The sequence below is a fragment of the Oncorhynchus gorbuscha genome, linkage group LG05 (genome assembly GCF_021184085.1).
Source record: "Oncorhynchus gorbuscha isolate QuinsamMale2020 ecotype Even-year linkage group LG05, OgorEven_v1.0, whole genome shotgun sequence".
Classification (NCBI taxonomy): Eukaryota; Metazoa; Chordata; class Actinopteri; order Salmoniformes; family Salmonidae; genus Oncorhynchus; species Oncorhynchus gorbuscha.
In genome coordinates, this window is record NC_060177.1 from 76,489,421 (window position 1) to 76,504,061 (window position 14,641).

General features: G+C 40.4%; 1 protein-coding gene across 2 annotated transcripts; it reads right to left on the reverse strand.

Annotated features, from left to right (window-relative positions):
- Positions 1-257: 257 nt before the first annotated feature.
- Positions 258-13,108, reverse strand: LOC124036517 (rab-like protein 6). 2 transcript variants are annotated; one of them, XM_046351200.1, is made up of 17 exons: positions 12,834-13,108; positions 11,738-12,232; positions 10,035-10,169; positions 9,436-9,483; positions 9,181-9,210; positions 8,322-8,374; positions 8,076-8,164; positions 7,507-7,647; positions 7,175-7,280; positions 6,851-6,954; positions 6,229-6,629; positions 5,267-5,414; positions 4,200-4,409; positions 3,686-4,001; positions 3,215-3,419; positions 2,870-2,928; positions 258-2,728 (listed from the first exon to the last, which is right to left on the reverse strand). In XM_046351200.1, exons 2-17 carry the CDS (start codon positions 11,865-11,867, stop codon positions 2,528-2,530), a joined length of 2,376 nt encoding a protein of 791 aa, XP_046207156.1. In that variant the 5' UTR covers positions 11,868-12,232; positions 12,834-13,108; the 3' UTR covers positions 258-2,527. The 2 variants fall into 2 exon arrangements, with proteins under 2 accessions (XP_046207156.1, XP_046207157.1); XM_046351201.1 differs by lacking the exon at positions 9,181-9,210.
- Between the last annotated feature and the right edge of the window lie 1,533 nt (positions 13,109-14,641).

Consider the following 14,641-nt stretch of genomic DNA (forward strand, 5'->3'; position numbering starts at 1 on the left):
ATTCTACAAAATAAGACATGCATTACTGCTTTTTAAAGTTACAAACTTGTAACTTATTCGAATCTAAAGCCATTGTATTTAATTTTAATATACACATAGCCTATCCTGTACTTCACTTTCATCTGAATAACTAAATGTCAAGAAAAGTTACTCTGCTCCCTGGTGGTAACAAGAGCTAAGTGCTGATTATATTTGTTTTGTTGTTGTTCGCAATAGCGTTCATTATTTTCAAAGCAGTAAAAATGAAACGCCATCGATGAAGAAATAAGTTTGCATTTATTAGACAAACCAAACACAAGTTCACATCCAGTGAGAATATGGAAACATTTCATGGGATGAAAATAAATATACAAATTGTTCCTTTCAATACATTATTTTGTTATTGCACAACATAAATCTCATGCTTCAATTGGAACTGTGCTTTTAGCATTTTGCTATGAACAACCCAATGACAACTACAAACAAGGAAGCAGATCACACAGTATTCAAGATCAATGCATTGTTTCAGATTTTAAAACATAAATTTTACATTTCCTTTTGATATCAGACCAGTAAGAGTGCACTGTAAACTGACAAATGTAACATCTAAAAGTCTGTAAGTTAAAAAACATACCTTGTAACATTGTGGAAATAAAATGTATGTCATTCCTGAATAACACTTGCATTTATTTCCTTGTCTGATATGCATATGAATGCATGCTGCTCTTAATTAAATTGATGGGTGTCTGTCATTACAGAATAGCATGGTGGTCTTCGCAAGGTAAACAGATTGGAATTACTCGTTACTTTTTGTGATGCAACTATTCAACCTGATGTAGCACACCAACCAACACATGGGAGATCTAAAAATTTGTACTAGCCAATAGAACCCTTTGTATTTCAGACAAACCAGGTGACATACATATGACCTGGTTGTAATCTTAGTATGAAACAATCCCATTTGTATTTCCTCGTAATAAAAAATTGGTGAAGGTAAATAACTTTGATAAGAGTAGTATTAATGAAGCACTGTTGTCGACAAGTTTCAGGCCATAAAAAGCTGCATTCAATGTTAGTAGGCTGCCTTTGAAATATCTCCAAGAAAAACAGCCATTGCAAAAAATAATATTTCAAATGAACTTCAAAACGAGACAGTAATGCTTAGTTAAAATAATAGGAGTTTTGAAATGCAGAACATTTATGAAGTAACAATTCATTGTTTGTTTTGCCTTATTTGTGTAAGCAGTTTATTACTTCTTCAATTATTCATAAATTGTTAATGTCTTTACAATATAAAACATGATTCCAATCCAAGGTCCAAGCAGCAGCTCTGAATAAAAGCAAACATTTACATATATTGTGTGTTGGGCTGCAGAGGTTGTGGTACTGGCTCTAATTCAAAGTACACATATGATCACTGGAGGTCATAAGGTGAATGCACCAATTTGTAAGTCGCTCTGGATAAGAGCGTCTGCTAAATGACTTAAATGTAAATGATACGTTGGAGTAAAATACAGTTACAGTTCACCTATCGAAGGCACCGGACATCTGTCTGATGCTACTTCCTGTCAGTTAGGATGCAGTTCAATTGACTTACAGTAAGAGCACTTAACACTTGGTTGGTGTTTATATGCAACTTCCTTTTAAGGCAAATAAGGAAAACACACTGAAAATGTGTACTGAGGCGCTAAAGGTGACACAAAGTCTGCGTCCTAAATGGCACCCTATTCCCTATATAGTGCATTACTTTTGATCAGAGCCCTATGGGTCCTAGTGAAAAATTTCACCCTATATAGGGAAAAGGGTGCATTTGGGATGTAGACAAAATAAAACTACGGTCAGTTTAGCTGTAAAATGGTGCATTGGGGAACCTGTTCCATTTTTAGGGAGTGCATTATCATATAAACAGAGATAGCAGTTCTTTAGGCTAGATTAAAGCAGCACAACTTCCAACAACCATTACATCACTGAGTCAGAGAAACACAACCAGTGGATCAAAATAAGAGGGCAATCTTCAATATGTGAAATATGACCATCTACCTTGAAAAGGCTCCACGATGTAATATCTACACTTCCAATCAGTCAAGCAATTATTATAGGAAATAGAGGACATTCAGACAAAAACATGTTAGCCCTGCCTAGCCCTTTTGGAGTGGTTCACTTTAGGTTGGCATCTTTTAAAAAGCTAAAAGGAAAAACCGTAAGCAAATACAAATGTTAGGTTAAATGTTCAGAAAATAAAAAAGTAAAATCTTTCCTTAGTGGCTCCTTGATCTTTGTGTGTAAGTCTCCTTCCTGTTTCTCATCTCATCCAAAAGTCAAGAGGGTGATGTCATCAGTAGTGCTCATGGGAAATAATATCAATGCAACACACAGCCACCACAGAGTCTAGGTTTTTACCTGGGAATGGGTGAGCATGACAATGGTTATGGCTTGCGATGCAGCTTGTGCACAAATGAATCTGGTTCTAGGAACCAAAAGGTTTCAAATGACAAGTTGGGTTCTGCAGCTCTTCAGAGTCAAGTTCCAAAAAAGGAGTACTTGGGTTCTAGAGTTCTTCATAGTCTCCACCCTCTCGATGTTCTGACCCCTCCCCTCCGGCCAAGAAATCCTCCAAGTCATCCACATCCTCGGTTTTCTTGGTCCGAGATTTCTTCTTTTTCTTCTCTTTGTCATCTCCTGTTCCTGTCTCATCTTTCTCTTTTTTCTTGTCCTTTCTATGCTTCTTCTTGCTGCTCTTCTCCTCCTCCTAAGAAAAAAGGCAGAATAATTTCACAGAATGTCAGATTTTTTTTCTTCTCCAAATGTATGCCTACTATGCTGTATACAGTAAACACTCGCCACTTCCCCTTGACATGATAACCATCTGAAAAGACATCCACTCCCTTACCTCTTTGTTTTTCTTCTTCTTTTTCTTCTTTTCTTTTGAGGAGTGTTTGCTTTCCTTCTCTGAAAAGCAATTTGTATAATTTGAGCAATAAATACAAAGCAATTTGGTTTCATAAGGTGATACACTTTGGTATTGTTCTCAGTCATGTGCTACGGTACTATTCTATGGTACTGGGTCATATTCATTAGATAACAAATGGAAGAAAATGGACTGAAACAGGGTACAACTACCTTAACTCTTGTCCAATAAGACACTTTTTTTCTTTTTACGTGGCAAAACATTTTATTACAGTATGCACTGATGAATACGACCCTGTTCTCGATATATTTGCGGCAGTGGACTTGCCTTCTAGGTCCTCACTGCTGTCCTTGGCTCTGGGGGCCTCCTCAGTGAAGCCCAAGCCAAACAGGTCTGTCTCATTCTTGCTCTTAAAGGAGGGCTTCAGGACCGGCGTTGCCTTCAGAGGCTCAGGGATCCGAACGGCTGGAAGGATGTCATCATCTGACAGCTCCAGATCAGACAGTACTTCATCCCTGACTGGGAAAACCTCCTGTGGATGGATGCAGAGGGAAATAATGATATCCCACAAGTTCAGACTATCACATATAGATTTTAACCATGTATCCTAACATAAAATAACAATAAAATAATTTATTGAAAATGTGTATTACACCCAAATGTATAAAATTAATATTTCACAAATGCAGCACTACATATTTTACCAGGAAAGTAATTTCTATAGGTTGACAACTACTCAATCTAACCATGATGAATTGTAGCTTACAACCCTAAATAACATCCTTTTGCCATAGCTACCTTAGTTATCTTCTGGATGACCACCTCCTGCTCAGACTCAAAATCAGGATCATCCATGATGAAGGAAAGCATCTGTTCAGCAACAGGGGCCTCTGGGTCAGAGTCTGAACCCTCCACCCCAGGCCTTCCCCCCTTCTTTGCTCTGGGTGGGCCTGGCTGGGGGCCTGGCTGCTCCAGGGCTACTGCAGGGATCATGGTGAGGGAGATTGGCTCTGCCTCCAAGAGGACAGTGTTCTCCAGGAGCTGGGAAGCAGGAGTAAAAGGCTCCGGAGCTTGAGGCTCCATGGCATGGGGCATTATGGACTCAGTGCCCAGTCTAAAATGGAAAACAAAAATACCACTTACAAACACTGATTATTACTATAAATTACACTACATTAAAAACTATGAACGATATAAGAGGGGTGTAAAACAAAAAGGAGATTACATTAACGGATATGAACGATATAAGAGGGGCGTAAAACAGAAAGGAGACTACATTAACGGATATGCTGGACATTTATTTGGGGCTTACTTTTTCAGCTCTGATTCACGGTCAAGGTGGTCATCCTGCGCGGCAGCGGGTGCTGCTGGTGGTGGGGGTGCTTCCTCCTCATCGCTGGACATGGTGAAGTCTTTACTGGTGAGAAGGCCCAGGGTGCTGGGCTGGGGCAGCTCTTTGTCATCTGGGTCTAGTTCATCCTGATAACCTGCCACCATAGGGTTCCCTCTGTCTTCTCCCTCACTGGGGACACACAGAGCATCTAACGTTTTTATTTTCGCCTTTTCGCATTTTTTATCCAGTAGGGAAGGAAAGAACTAGTGGCAATTTTTTTATTTTACCGTTATTTTACCAGGTAAGTTGACTGACATTGTCATTTGCAGCAACGACCTGAGGAATAGTTACAGGGGAGAGGAGGGGGATGAATGAGCCAACTATAAACTGGGGATGATTAGGTGGCCATGATGGTTTGAGGGCCAGATTGGGAATTTAGCCAGGACACCGGGGTTATCTTGGGGTTATATGGGATCTTTAATGACATCAGAGAGTCAGGACACCCGTTTAACGTCCCATCCAAATATAGACAGGCCCTACATACAAAATGGCACCTTATTCCCTATATAGTGCACACATTTTCACCAGAGCCCTATGGGAATGGGGTGCCATTTAAGATGCATCTAGGGACATATAATTAAGAATAATAATAATAATAAATAGAAAGGTTGTGTCCATTCAAGTCAATGTTGGCATAAAGGGTGACCTGGCAGCCATCGCGAGTGTGCCTTAGGAGCAAAGCAGGAAGTAAAAGCAGGAAGTGTAACGATCAATCTGTGCTGTGATTTGACGAATCAACTAAAATGACATTACAAGAAAATACACTCCATTGCATGAGCCATATCAGGAAGCATCATTTGAATGAACATTCTACATTACCATGGAAATGATTACATCACAATACCAGGAAGACATTGTGAGTGTACCCACGAGTTTACCAGTCAAATTGCCAAGGTTAGAAGTTCCAAGCCCATTCTATTTATTCTTATTTCTATGGCCAGGGACACATTCTCATCTGTGAAAGTAAGAACTCTGCTACTGCTTACCTGTCACTGTCCAGTGCAGGTGCTGGCTGGGGGACCTTGACTTTAGAGGGGAAGCTGTCCTCCAGGAAGCTTTTATCCAGACCCTCGTCTGGCACAAAGTCATCCACACTCTGAACTTTAGCAGGACACACAGGGGAAGGCTCTGGCTCTGCAGACAGAGACAAAACAGTGAACAAAAGAGCCTTGATGCGTAAATGGCATCATATCCCCTATTTAGTCCACTACTTTTGACCTATATAGGGAATAGGGTGCCATTAGGGATTGATCCTTTTATCCTTTAACACCACAGACTTACACTGATATTGGTACAGTGATAACTCACCTCAGAATCCATGTTTTTACCAGCAATACATGAAAAAAACCCAGCACAAATGAGGGGAGAATCTAGAGCAAACAGAATGCTTAAAACCTGCTAAACTGTATTGGGCTAAAATATCAATGTTACCTCCCTCAATACAAAGTGTTGTTCTGTAAAACTGTCAAAAATAATCTGGCGGTTACCACATGGAAGGTTCTAGCATGCAGTTTCCTTAATTCAGTTTTTTATTTTGTATTAATCCCCTCAGATGAGATTCTAGTGCCAAGCAGTGCAATGGTCCTTACAAATACTTCACAAAAATCCAATCAATCATTCACAAAGATTTCCTGTGACTACTTCCTGGTCTAGTACACACAGGTTTTACATGCATAGCTTAGTCCTTTCCTAAGCTTTTTGGATACAATATTGGACAAAACACACTGTGACAACAAACGGTTAAAAGCAGTGTTTGGCCATCCTATTGCCATTGAACAGAACATTGTCTGTCATTTTCTGTTAATTTCCAGATGATTCTACATGTTAAATTCCCACACCATACAGGTGATCGCTAGCATTCCGTGGCCACTCAGTGCTTCTGTCCATTCGTCAGTGCAGTGTGTGTTTGTTATGGAAATAGTCAAATACTGATGCAGCGACTACTTACCTGGCATGGCTGCAGGGAATTCTGGGGCAGGGGCGGAGCCAAAGAGACGTGAGATGAGGCCACGTTTCTGAGGCGGTGCCTGGGCAGGGGGAGGTGGTGATGGTCCAAGATGATCAGGACTCCGAGCCTGCGTCAGAGTGGGGGACTGAGGCTCAGTGGAGGGGGAAACCATCCCGGCTGGCAAGGCAGGAGGTGGAGGAGAGGGAGAAGGCGAGAGAGACTGGAGGCTAGGGACCTGGGCAGCGATGGGTGGCTGCTGAGGGGTCCCAGGGCTAGAGCTGCCAGTGGAGGCCCCACTTGGAGTGACGATGGGGGATTGGGAGCCCGAGCAAGGGCTCTGACCGTTGGCTGGACAAGGTGAACCATAGCCTTTATTGCGGGTCTCCGTATTCTCCAAGAAACTGCAAAACAATGGGTGCTGTGTTGTTAGTATTGGCAAATCAGTGCTGCATCAATTAAAGAAACATTAAAACATTTGCTATAAGTGTTAAAGAACAACACAAATACACTGCTATCAAAGCAAATACACATTGTGATAATCAGTCTACATGCCAAAAACTGATAAAGTATAAATATCACTGAACACACCAAACAAACTAATACAGTGAAAATATCATATTACATTTCATAGTTTTGATCCTCAGTCTCCTGCTGCACGCAGAGCTCCTCCAGAGTGGCGTCCATGTCTAACTGGTTGGTCTCGAGCTGCCGTAACAGAGTCTCCCTCTGTAAAGATCAACAGAGGCTTGGAATGACTGACCATGAACCAGAGCACTAATACTCCTTTCACAAGCACTCTCAGAAACCCTTTCACAGGGAGTGGTTAGTACTTAGTCTGTGCCTGCTGTATTTCTGATGTGATTTCATGACCTCCATGAAATTCACAAGATGGTTATGACCATAGGTATATATTTCATAATACAATGTAGTAAAAGCTAGAACTAACCTGCAGTTGCAGGAAAGGGATGTTGAAAAATCGGTGTAAATATTTCAAGCCAAATCCATTCTTCATAGAGGCTTCAGCGTAGTGAATATAGGAGGAACCCATGGGTCTGCAAGAAACCATCAGTCAAGTATATAGACACAGCTTATGACTACTTGTAATTGTTGCAAAATGTAGGCAACATTCCCCAATTTCCCAAGTGTTCCAGAAATCTTGGTTGGGGGATCCAGGATTTTGTTCTTATTCCCTCCTGATTTCAGGAAAACCAGGACTTTTTTGGGGGAAAAAATCTTTGCAACCCAAATAAGACTAAAACAGGGAGTTCAGTTAACTACCTATTGAGATTAGCAATAACCTGGCGGATGTCATCAGGTAGGATGACACGGTGGTCACCCATGTCCCTGTGGTTGCCTAGGACACAGACTGGAACATGAGTGGGTACTTTGGGTAGTTCTCTCAGGATGTAGTTGAACGTCCTGCAACGTCATAAAAAAAGAATAAAACAAACTTATAGCTATTGTTTCTCCCTATGTGAGGAATTACAAATATGTGTGTCTCCCCATACTTGGCCAAGTTCAAAGTAAATACAATGGTAATCTGTTTCACACTGTTCTGACTTTGAAGCTAAGCTGAGTCAGATGCCTGCCAGCGACTGTGGGGCTAAGTGGTTCATGGCCACACACCGGCTTACTGAGACCTAATCCCCCATGCATGTTCCATTAGAGTTCATTGATTTATTAATTGAACCATGGCTCCATCCCAAATGTCCTCCTATTGCCATTGTTGTGCACTACTTTTCACCAGGGGCTTATGGTCTCCTAAATTCTACTTGAATATCTGCCATTTAATGTAAACCTTGTAACTAATGTACTGGACTGTTCTATAATGCACAACACAGACTGACCATTGCTTGGTGATGTCAAACATCATGATCACACCGTTGCAGTTCTTGTAAACGTCAAGGAACTCTGCATCCAAGGCCACCTCGTCAGACTATAACAAATCAATTGTTATTATTTAGATAATTGAAAATAAATGAGTCTTATGAGAATGTGACCTTTGTTTACCACTTACTAGCTACTATACAAAAAGCTCCCCAGTGGGACTCGTTAGATAAGCCAAATAGAGGAATCTTAAACGTGATAGTCACCTCTTGGGGTTCATTCTCCACTTTCAAAGTGTCCCCTCGTTTTTTACCTCGGCCTGTGAGAAAGCAGAATGTCAAGAAGCTGCAATTCAGAACATTAAACTGGACATTACATTGAACTATTGCTGTCAAGCATTACAACGCGAGAAAGCCATGTCATATAAATAAAATCCCTCGAACGGGCATCCTCATTCAAATTAATGAGTCTGTAATACAGTCAGAGGGGCTATTCCAGTTCTAGTGATTCTATTTCTATGAACCATATACATACAGTATGATTAAACATGGCATTATTTTAAAACAAAAATGTGAATTCCTTTATTTCTAGCTTTACCGTCTGCTAAGTGCAACAAATACAGGATTGCCAGAAGCAGAAAAGCTCTTATGTTCTTATTGGCAAACACATACTCAATTCTCTTCTTTTAAAAAGAGACAGTAGCTCCAGGTTATAGCATACAAAGTAGTCAAACAGTCATCTTCTTGCAAGCAATGAGCAATCTTTTTATTTCAGCCACATTGCAAACTAAGTAACGACCAACCTTCACAAGAGGGACAAACCCAGTGCACATAAGCAACTAATTTCTAGGAACAACAGATGTAGGATCTTAATTTGAGCTAGTTTGCTACAGCAGGAAAATAATCCTGCAGCAACAGCAAATGTGAATTGTATGTGGATTATAATTGATGGACATTTTTGTAGGTTATGATAGATTTTTCATTAGGGGAAAAAAAGTGGAAATTACAATCTTCAGACGCATTTTTAATCCTTAAACACACTACACGTTTTTGCATTGCAGGAAAGTTCTCCTGTAACAGGGAGATCAAATTAAGATCCTACATCAGTGCACACAGTGACTCTCACCTACACCCTCAGGGAGAGGGTATTTTTGGCCTGAGGCAAGTGCAAAAGAGGAGCAAGAAAAACAACATTAATATTGCGAGGAGAAAAAAATGACACAGAAACAAGATTTATGTATAAACATTTCTGAACAAAAAAATAGTAAAAGTATGGATGGACAATGGGATAATACATGGACACTAATACATCAGTAGAAACAGTAGCTATCAACTGATTGACTCATGAGTCACATTCACCCAACAAAGTCATCACACTCACCTTTATCCACCACGTCCCACACCTCCACCTTGACCACGTCATCAGTGGCTGAGATACAGAGAAACAGTCATCACAAGCCTCAACTGACAAAGCCTCACATACTAAAGCACAAACTACTATGTATCCCAAGGCTCTGTGCGCACATATGATAGCTGGGAAAGGCAAGCTGGAAAAGTTATTTCTGTACTACAGGTGGAATTGCATCATTACCCATGGGCCTCTTTATTAATCACACGGTCTGAGGAGGGAAATTGTTTGAGGGAATAGGCCTACTGTGGTCTGGATGTACACTAGAGATTGTTTTCACTACCCCACTAATGCCACAAAACATTTGTAGGCAAAACTACTGATCTAGCTAACTACGCAATACTATTTCTCAAACATAGTAAATAAATGGATATTATTAAATGGATATTATTTACCTTTATATGTGCCATGTTCAACTGTGAATTACAGTTGCAGAAGTAGGAAAAGTAAACTTCACAAGTATATATTGTTGGCAGGATTAGATAGGTTTTAGCCTGGAGTGAATAAAAAAATATAGGACTAAAAGCGTTGATCAAGGTGTGAAGTAAAGTGTAGAATCCCAGTTCTCTTACTTTTGTAGTTCCAATGGATGCTGGTTGCCTGGATCTCTTGAGTGGGGACGTAGTCATCTGTGAATTTCTTTCCTTGCAGTCGATGCCATAGAGTGCTCTTTCCAGTATTTCTGTCTCCACGGATAACTATTTTCACTTGTGAGAAATAATAAAACAAAGAATGACTAGCGTACCTCTTAATATATGTACAGTAACCTACAGTACCAGTCAAAAGTTGACACACCTACTCATTCAATGTTTTTTCTTTATTTTTACATTGTAGAATAATAGTGAAGACATCAAAACTATGAAATAATACATAACACATATGGAATCATGTAACAACCAAAACAGTGTTACATTTTCTTTTTATATGAGATTCTTCAAAGTATTTTCCTTGATGACCGCTTTGCACACGCTTGGCATTCTCTCAACCAGCTTCTTGAGGTAGTCCCTAGAATTAATTTCAATTAACAGGGGTGCCTTCTCAAAAGTTAATTTATGGAATTTCTTTCCTTCTTAATGTGTTCGAACCAATTTGTTGTGTTGTGACAAGGTAGGAGTGGTATACAACCGATACCCCTATTTGGTAAAAGACCAAGTCCATATTATGGCAAGAACAGGTCAAATAAGCAAAGCGAAATGACAGTCCATCATTACTTTCAGACATGAAGGTCAGTCAATCTGGAAAATGTCATGAACTTCAAAAACCATCAAGCGCTATGATGAAACTGGCTCTAATGAGGACCGCCACAGGAAAGGAAGACCCAGAGTTAACGCTGCTGCAGAGGATACGTTTATTAGAGTTAACTGCTGGTTGCAGCCCAAATAAATGCTTCAACAGATTTCATGTAACAGACACATCTCAACATCAACTGTTCAGAGGAGACTCAGGCCTTCATGGTTGAATTTCTGAAAAAGGAAGAACATTGCTTGGGCCAAGAAACATGAGCAATGGACATTAGACTGGTGGAAATTTGTCCTTTGGTCTGATGAGTCCAAATTTGAGATTTTTGGTCCCAACCGCCGTGTCTTTGTGAGACGCAGAGTAGGTAAACGGATGATCTCCGCATGTGTGGTTCCCACCGTGAAGCATGGAGGAGGTGTGATGGTGCTTTGCTGGTGACACGGTCTGTGATTTATTTAGAATTCAATTCAGACTTAACCAGCATGGCTACCACAGCATTCTGCAGCGATATGCCATCCCATCTGGTTTGTGCTTAGTGGGACTATCATTTGTTTATCAACAATACAATGACCCAAAACACACCTCAAGGGCTATTTGACCAAGGAGAGTGATGAAGTGCTGCATCAGATGACCTGGTCTCCACAATCCCCAGACCTCAACCTGATTGAGATAGTTTGGGATGAGTTGGACCACAGAGTGAAGGAAAAGCAGTGAACAAGTGCTCAGCATATGTGGGAACTCCTTCAAGACTGTTGGAAAAGCCTTCCTCATGAAGCTAGTTGAGACATTGCCAATAATGTGCAAAGCTGTCATCAAGGCAAAGGATGGCTACTTAGAATATAAAATATATTTGGATTTGTTGAACACTTTTTTTGGTTACTATTATTTAAACGTTTTGTTGTATTCACTATTATTCTACAATGTAGAAAATAGTAAAATTAAAGAAAAAACATTGAATGAGTAGGTGTCCAAACTTGTGACTGGTACTGTTAATTATATCATATAATGCTATATGCATAAAAAAAACACAACTTACTGTTGTACTGTACTCCTTTGGCAAAGCGTCTCTGTAAACTATGATTCATGGACTGCATACCAGCGGGGATGTTCTTGTCCCTCGGCTGGCCTGGTTCAGAACCAACTAGCTTCTTCAGAGCTGAAAACATCTCGACAGGAAGCTGATTTTACTAACCCTCAGTCAGAAATGTGTGAAATACAGTAATGTTTGACAGAACCCCCAAAATGATGGAAATTGTGTTATATTGGATGATGAGCTGATCAACACAAGTAGGCCTAAGCTATCAATCCAAATTGTCAAAGTAGCACTGCATTACTGTGGTACACAGAAGAGTAGCACTACACCCCATCTGGAAGATGGAACGTTATTGCCAGGTGGCTAGGCTTGCATATTTCAAGTTCGTTAGGACCAGATTTTTCTACTAAAAGGATTCCCGCAAATCTCTCAAGGGCAGACAATAACGTTAGCTTGATCAGCCGTTTCTTCTCTCATGTTGTCTTAGGTTACCATCACCTGCCAGAAAGAAACCACAGAAACCATTTTAACTACTTATTCATGTATAATTTCCTCCAGTAGCCTACTTAGCTAGCTAGCTAACGTGAACTATCTTATTGGGGAGAACCAGGAAAACTGCTTCTTGAAAATTATGATTTTTCAACTGAGCTAAATACTAGTTCATAAACACCAGCATATTTCTAAACGATTGTCAGTAACGTTAATACCAGCATTGCTAACTATTCTTCGTGGGCATCGTCAGCTGATACGTTGTAACAGTTAGCTGGCAGTTAGCTAGCTAGCCGGCAGACAGTCTGGGGATAGCTAACAAATTAGCTCGCAAACTAGTGATGCTGGTCTACAGTAACTTAGCTAGCTTTCAGATATTCCCTTTGTTCATATTCGCTATTTCATCGACGTTTTTGCAATTGCACCTGATATGGTCACACGCTCACCTGTACGTCTGCTGCCATTACTAATAGTAAATACTAGCTGGCTAGTTTATATTGACGATGTGGCTGGCTAACGCTAGTTAGCATCTCGATAAGGTACCGTTAACCAATGTTACTGCTAGCTAGCAAGGTAAATTGGCAGTGCTGCTGTCCTGAAAAATACCCACCGGCAATCAAAGTATTCTTCAATGTAACGTCAGCAAACGTGACATGGTTATTTCCAAATCCAGCTCTTGATAAATGTGAAAGACGCTAACGTTACACATTCCTTAGCACTGAACAGCTTGCTCCCTGAGGTGGAATCATTAGTCAAAATAATTTCGTTTTGTATCTAAAAAGAGAGTTTTCTATTGGACAAATTCGTTTACTTCTGTTTAAGAAACGGAATCGGCCAGTGGTTGCTCAGTGGGTTGTACCAGAGAGGAAGAGAGGCCCAACTCGGTGGGAAATCTATCTTCCTCCAGCAGGTGGCGTTTTTCGTTGTTTTTCACCCACCAAGAAATTAGGTCAACGATAGTGTTGAAATTGGTCAACAAAAAAATGAATTACTTATTTTTACGTGAGGTTAATTTGATTGAATATAATGTATCGTTTATGCTTAGTACGAGTCTTCTGATATAGTGAACAAAAATATAAACGCAACGTGTAAAGTGTTGGTCCCATGTTTCATGAGCTGAAATAAAACAGGCCAAACATTTTTCATATGCACAAAAAGCTTATTTATTTCAAAGCAGACCATGTGTATGCCGGTGTGCTGATGTCAACCTTGTGAACAGAGTGCCCCATGGTGGCGGTGGGGTTTTGGTATGAGAGTGTTGAAAGGCATAAGCTATGGACAACGAACAAAATTGCATTTTATCGATGGCAATTTGAATGCACAGAGATACCGTGACAAGATCCTGAGGCCCATTGTTGAGTCATTCATCCACCGCTATCACCTCATGTTTCAGCATGATAATGCATGGCCCCATGTCGCAAGGATCTGTACACAATTCCTGGAAGCTGAAAATGTTCCAGTTCTTCCATGGCCTGCATACTCATAATCAAATTAATTCATTAAAATCAATCCCATATTCTATGTTCTTACAAATATTTTCAGATTTAAAAAACAGATACAAATATACCTTATGGAACAACAGCAACTGTGAAGAGACACACAGGCACAGAAACCCGCTTACATGCATGATAAGACACGCACTCTCCACACATGTACAGATGGATTTGGTATTTTAGATACACTGGAAGGAATTCAGACCCCTTCCCTTTTCCACATTTTGTTATGTTACAGCCTTATTCTAAAATTGATTAAATAAATAAAACACTCATCAATCTACACACTACCACATAGTGACAAAGCAAAAACAGGTTTTTAGATTATTTACATAAGTATTCAGACCCTTTGCTATGAGCTCAGGTGCATCTTGTTTCCATTGATCATCCTTGAGATGTTTCTACAACTTGATTGGAGTCCACCTGTGGTAAATTACATTGATTTGACATGATTTGGAAAGGCAGACACCTGTCTATATAAGGTCCCACAGTTGAGAGTGCATGTCAGAGCAAAAAACAAGACATGAGGTTGAAGGAATTGTCCATAGAGCTCCGAGACAGGATTGTGTCAAGGTTCAGATCTGGGGAACAGTACCAAAAAAGGTATTCAACTTTGAAGGTCCCCAAGAACACAGTGGCCTCCATTATTCTTAAAAATAAGAAGTTTGGAACCACCAAGACTCTTCCTGGCAAACTGAGCAAGAACCTGAGGGTCACTTTGACAGAGCTACAGAGATCCTCTGTGGAGATGGGAGAACCTTTCAGAAGGACAACCATCTCTGCAGCATTCCACCAGTCAGACCTTTATGGTGGAGTGGCCACCATAAAGGTCTGAACACCTCTGGAGAGACCTGAAAATAGCTGTGCAGCATTACTCCCCATCCAACCTGACAGAGATTGAGAGGATCTGCAGAGAAGAATGGGA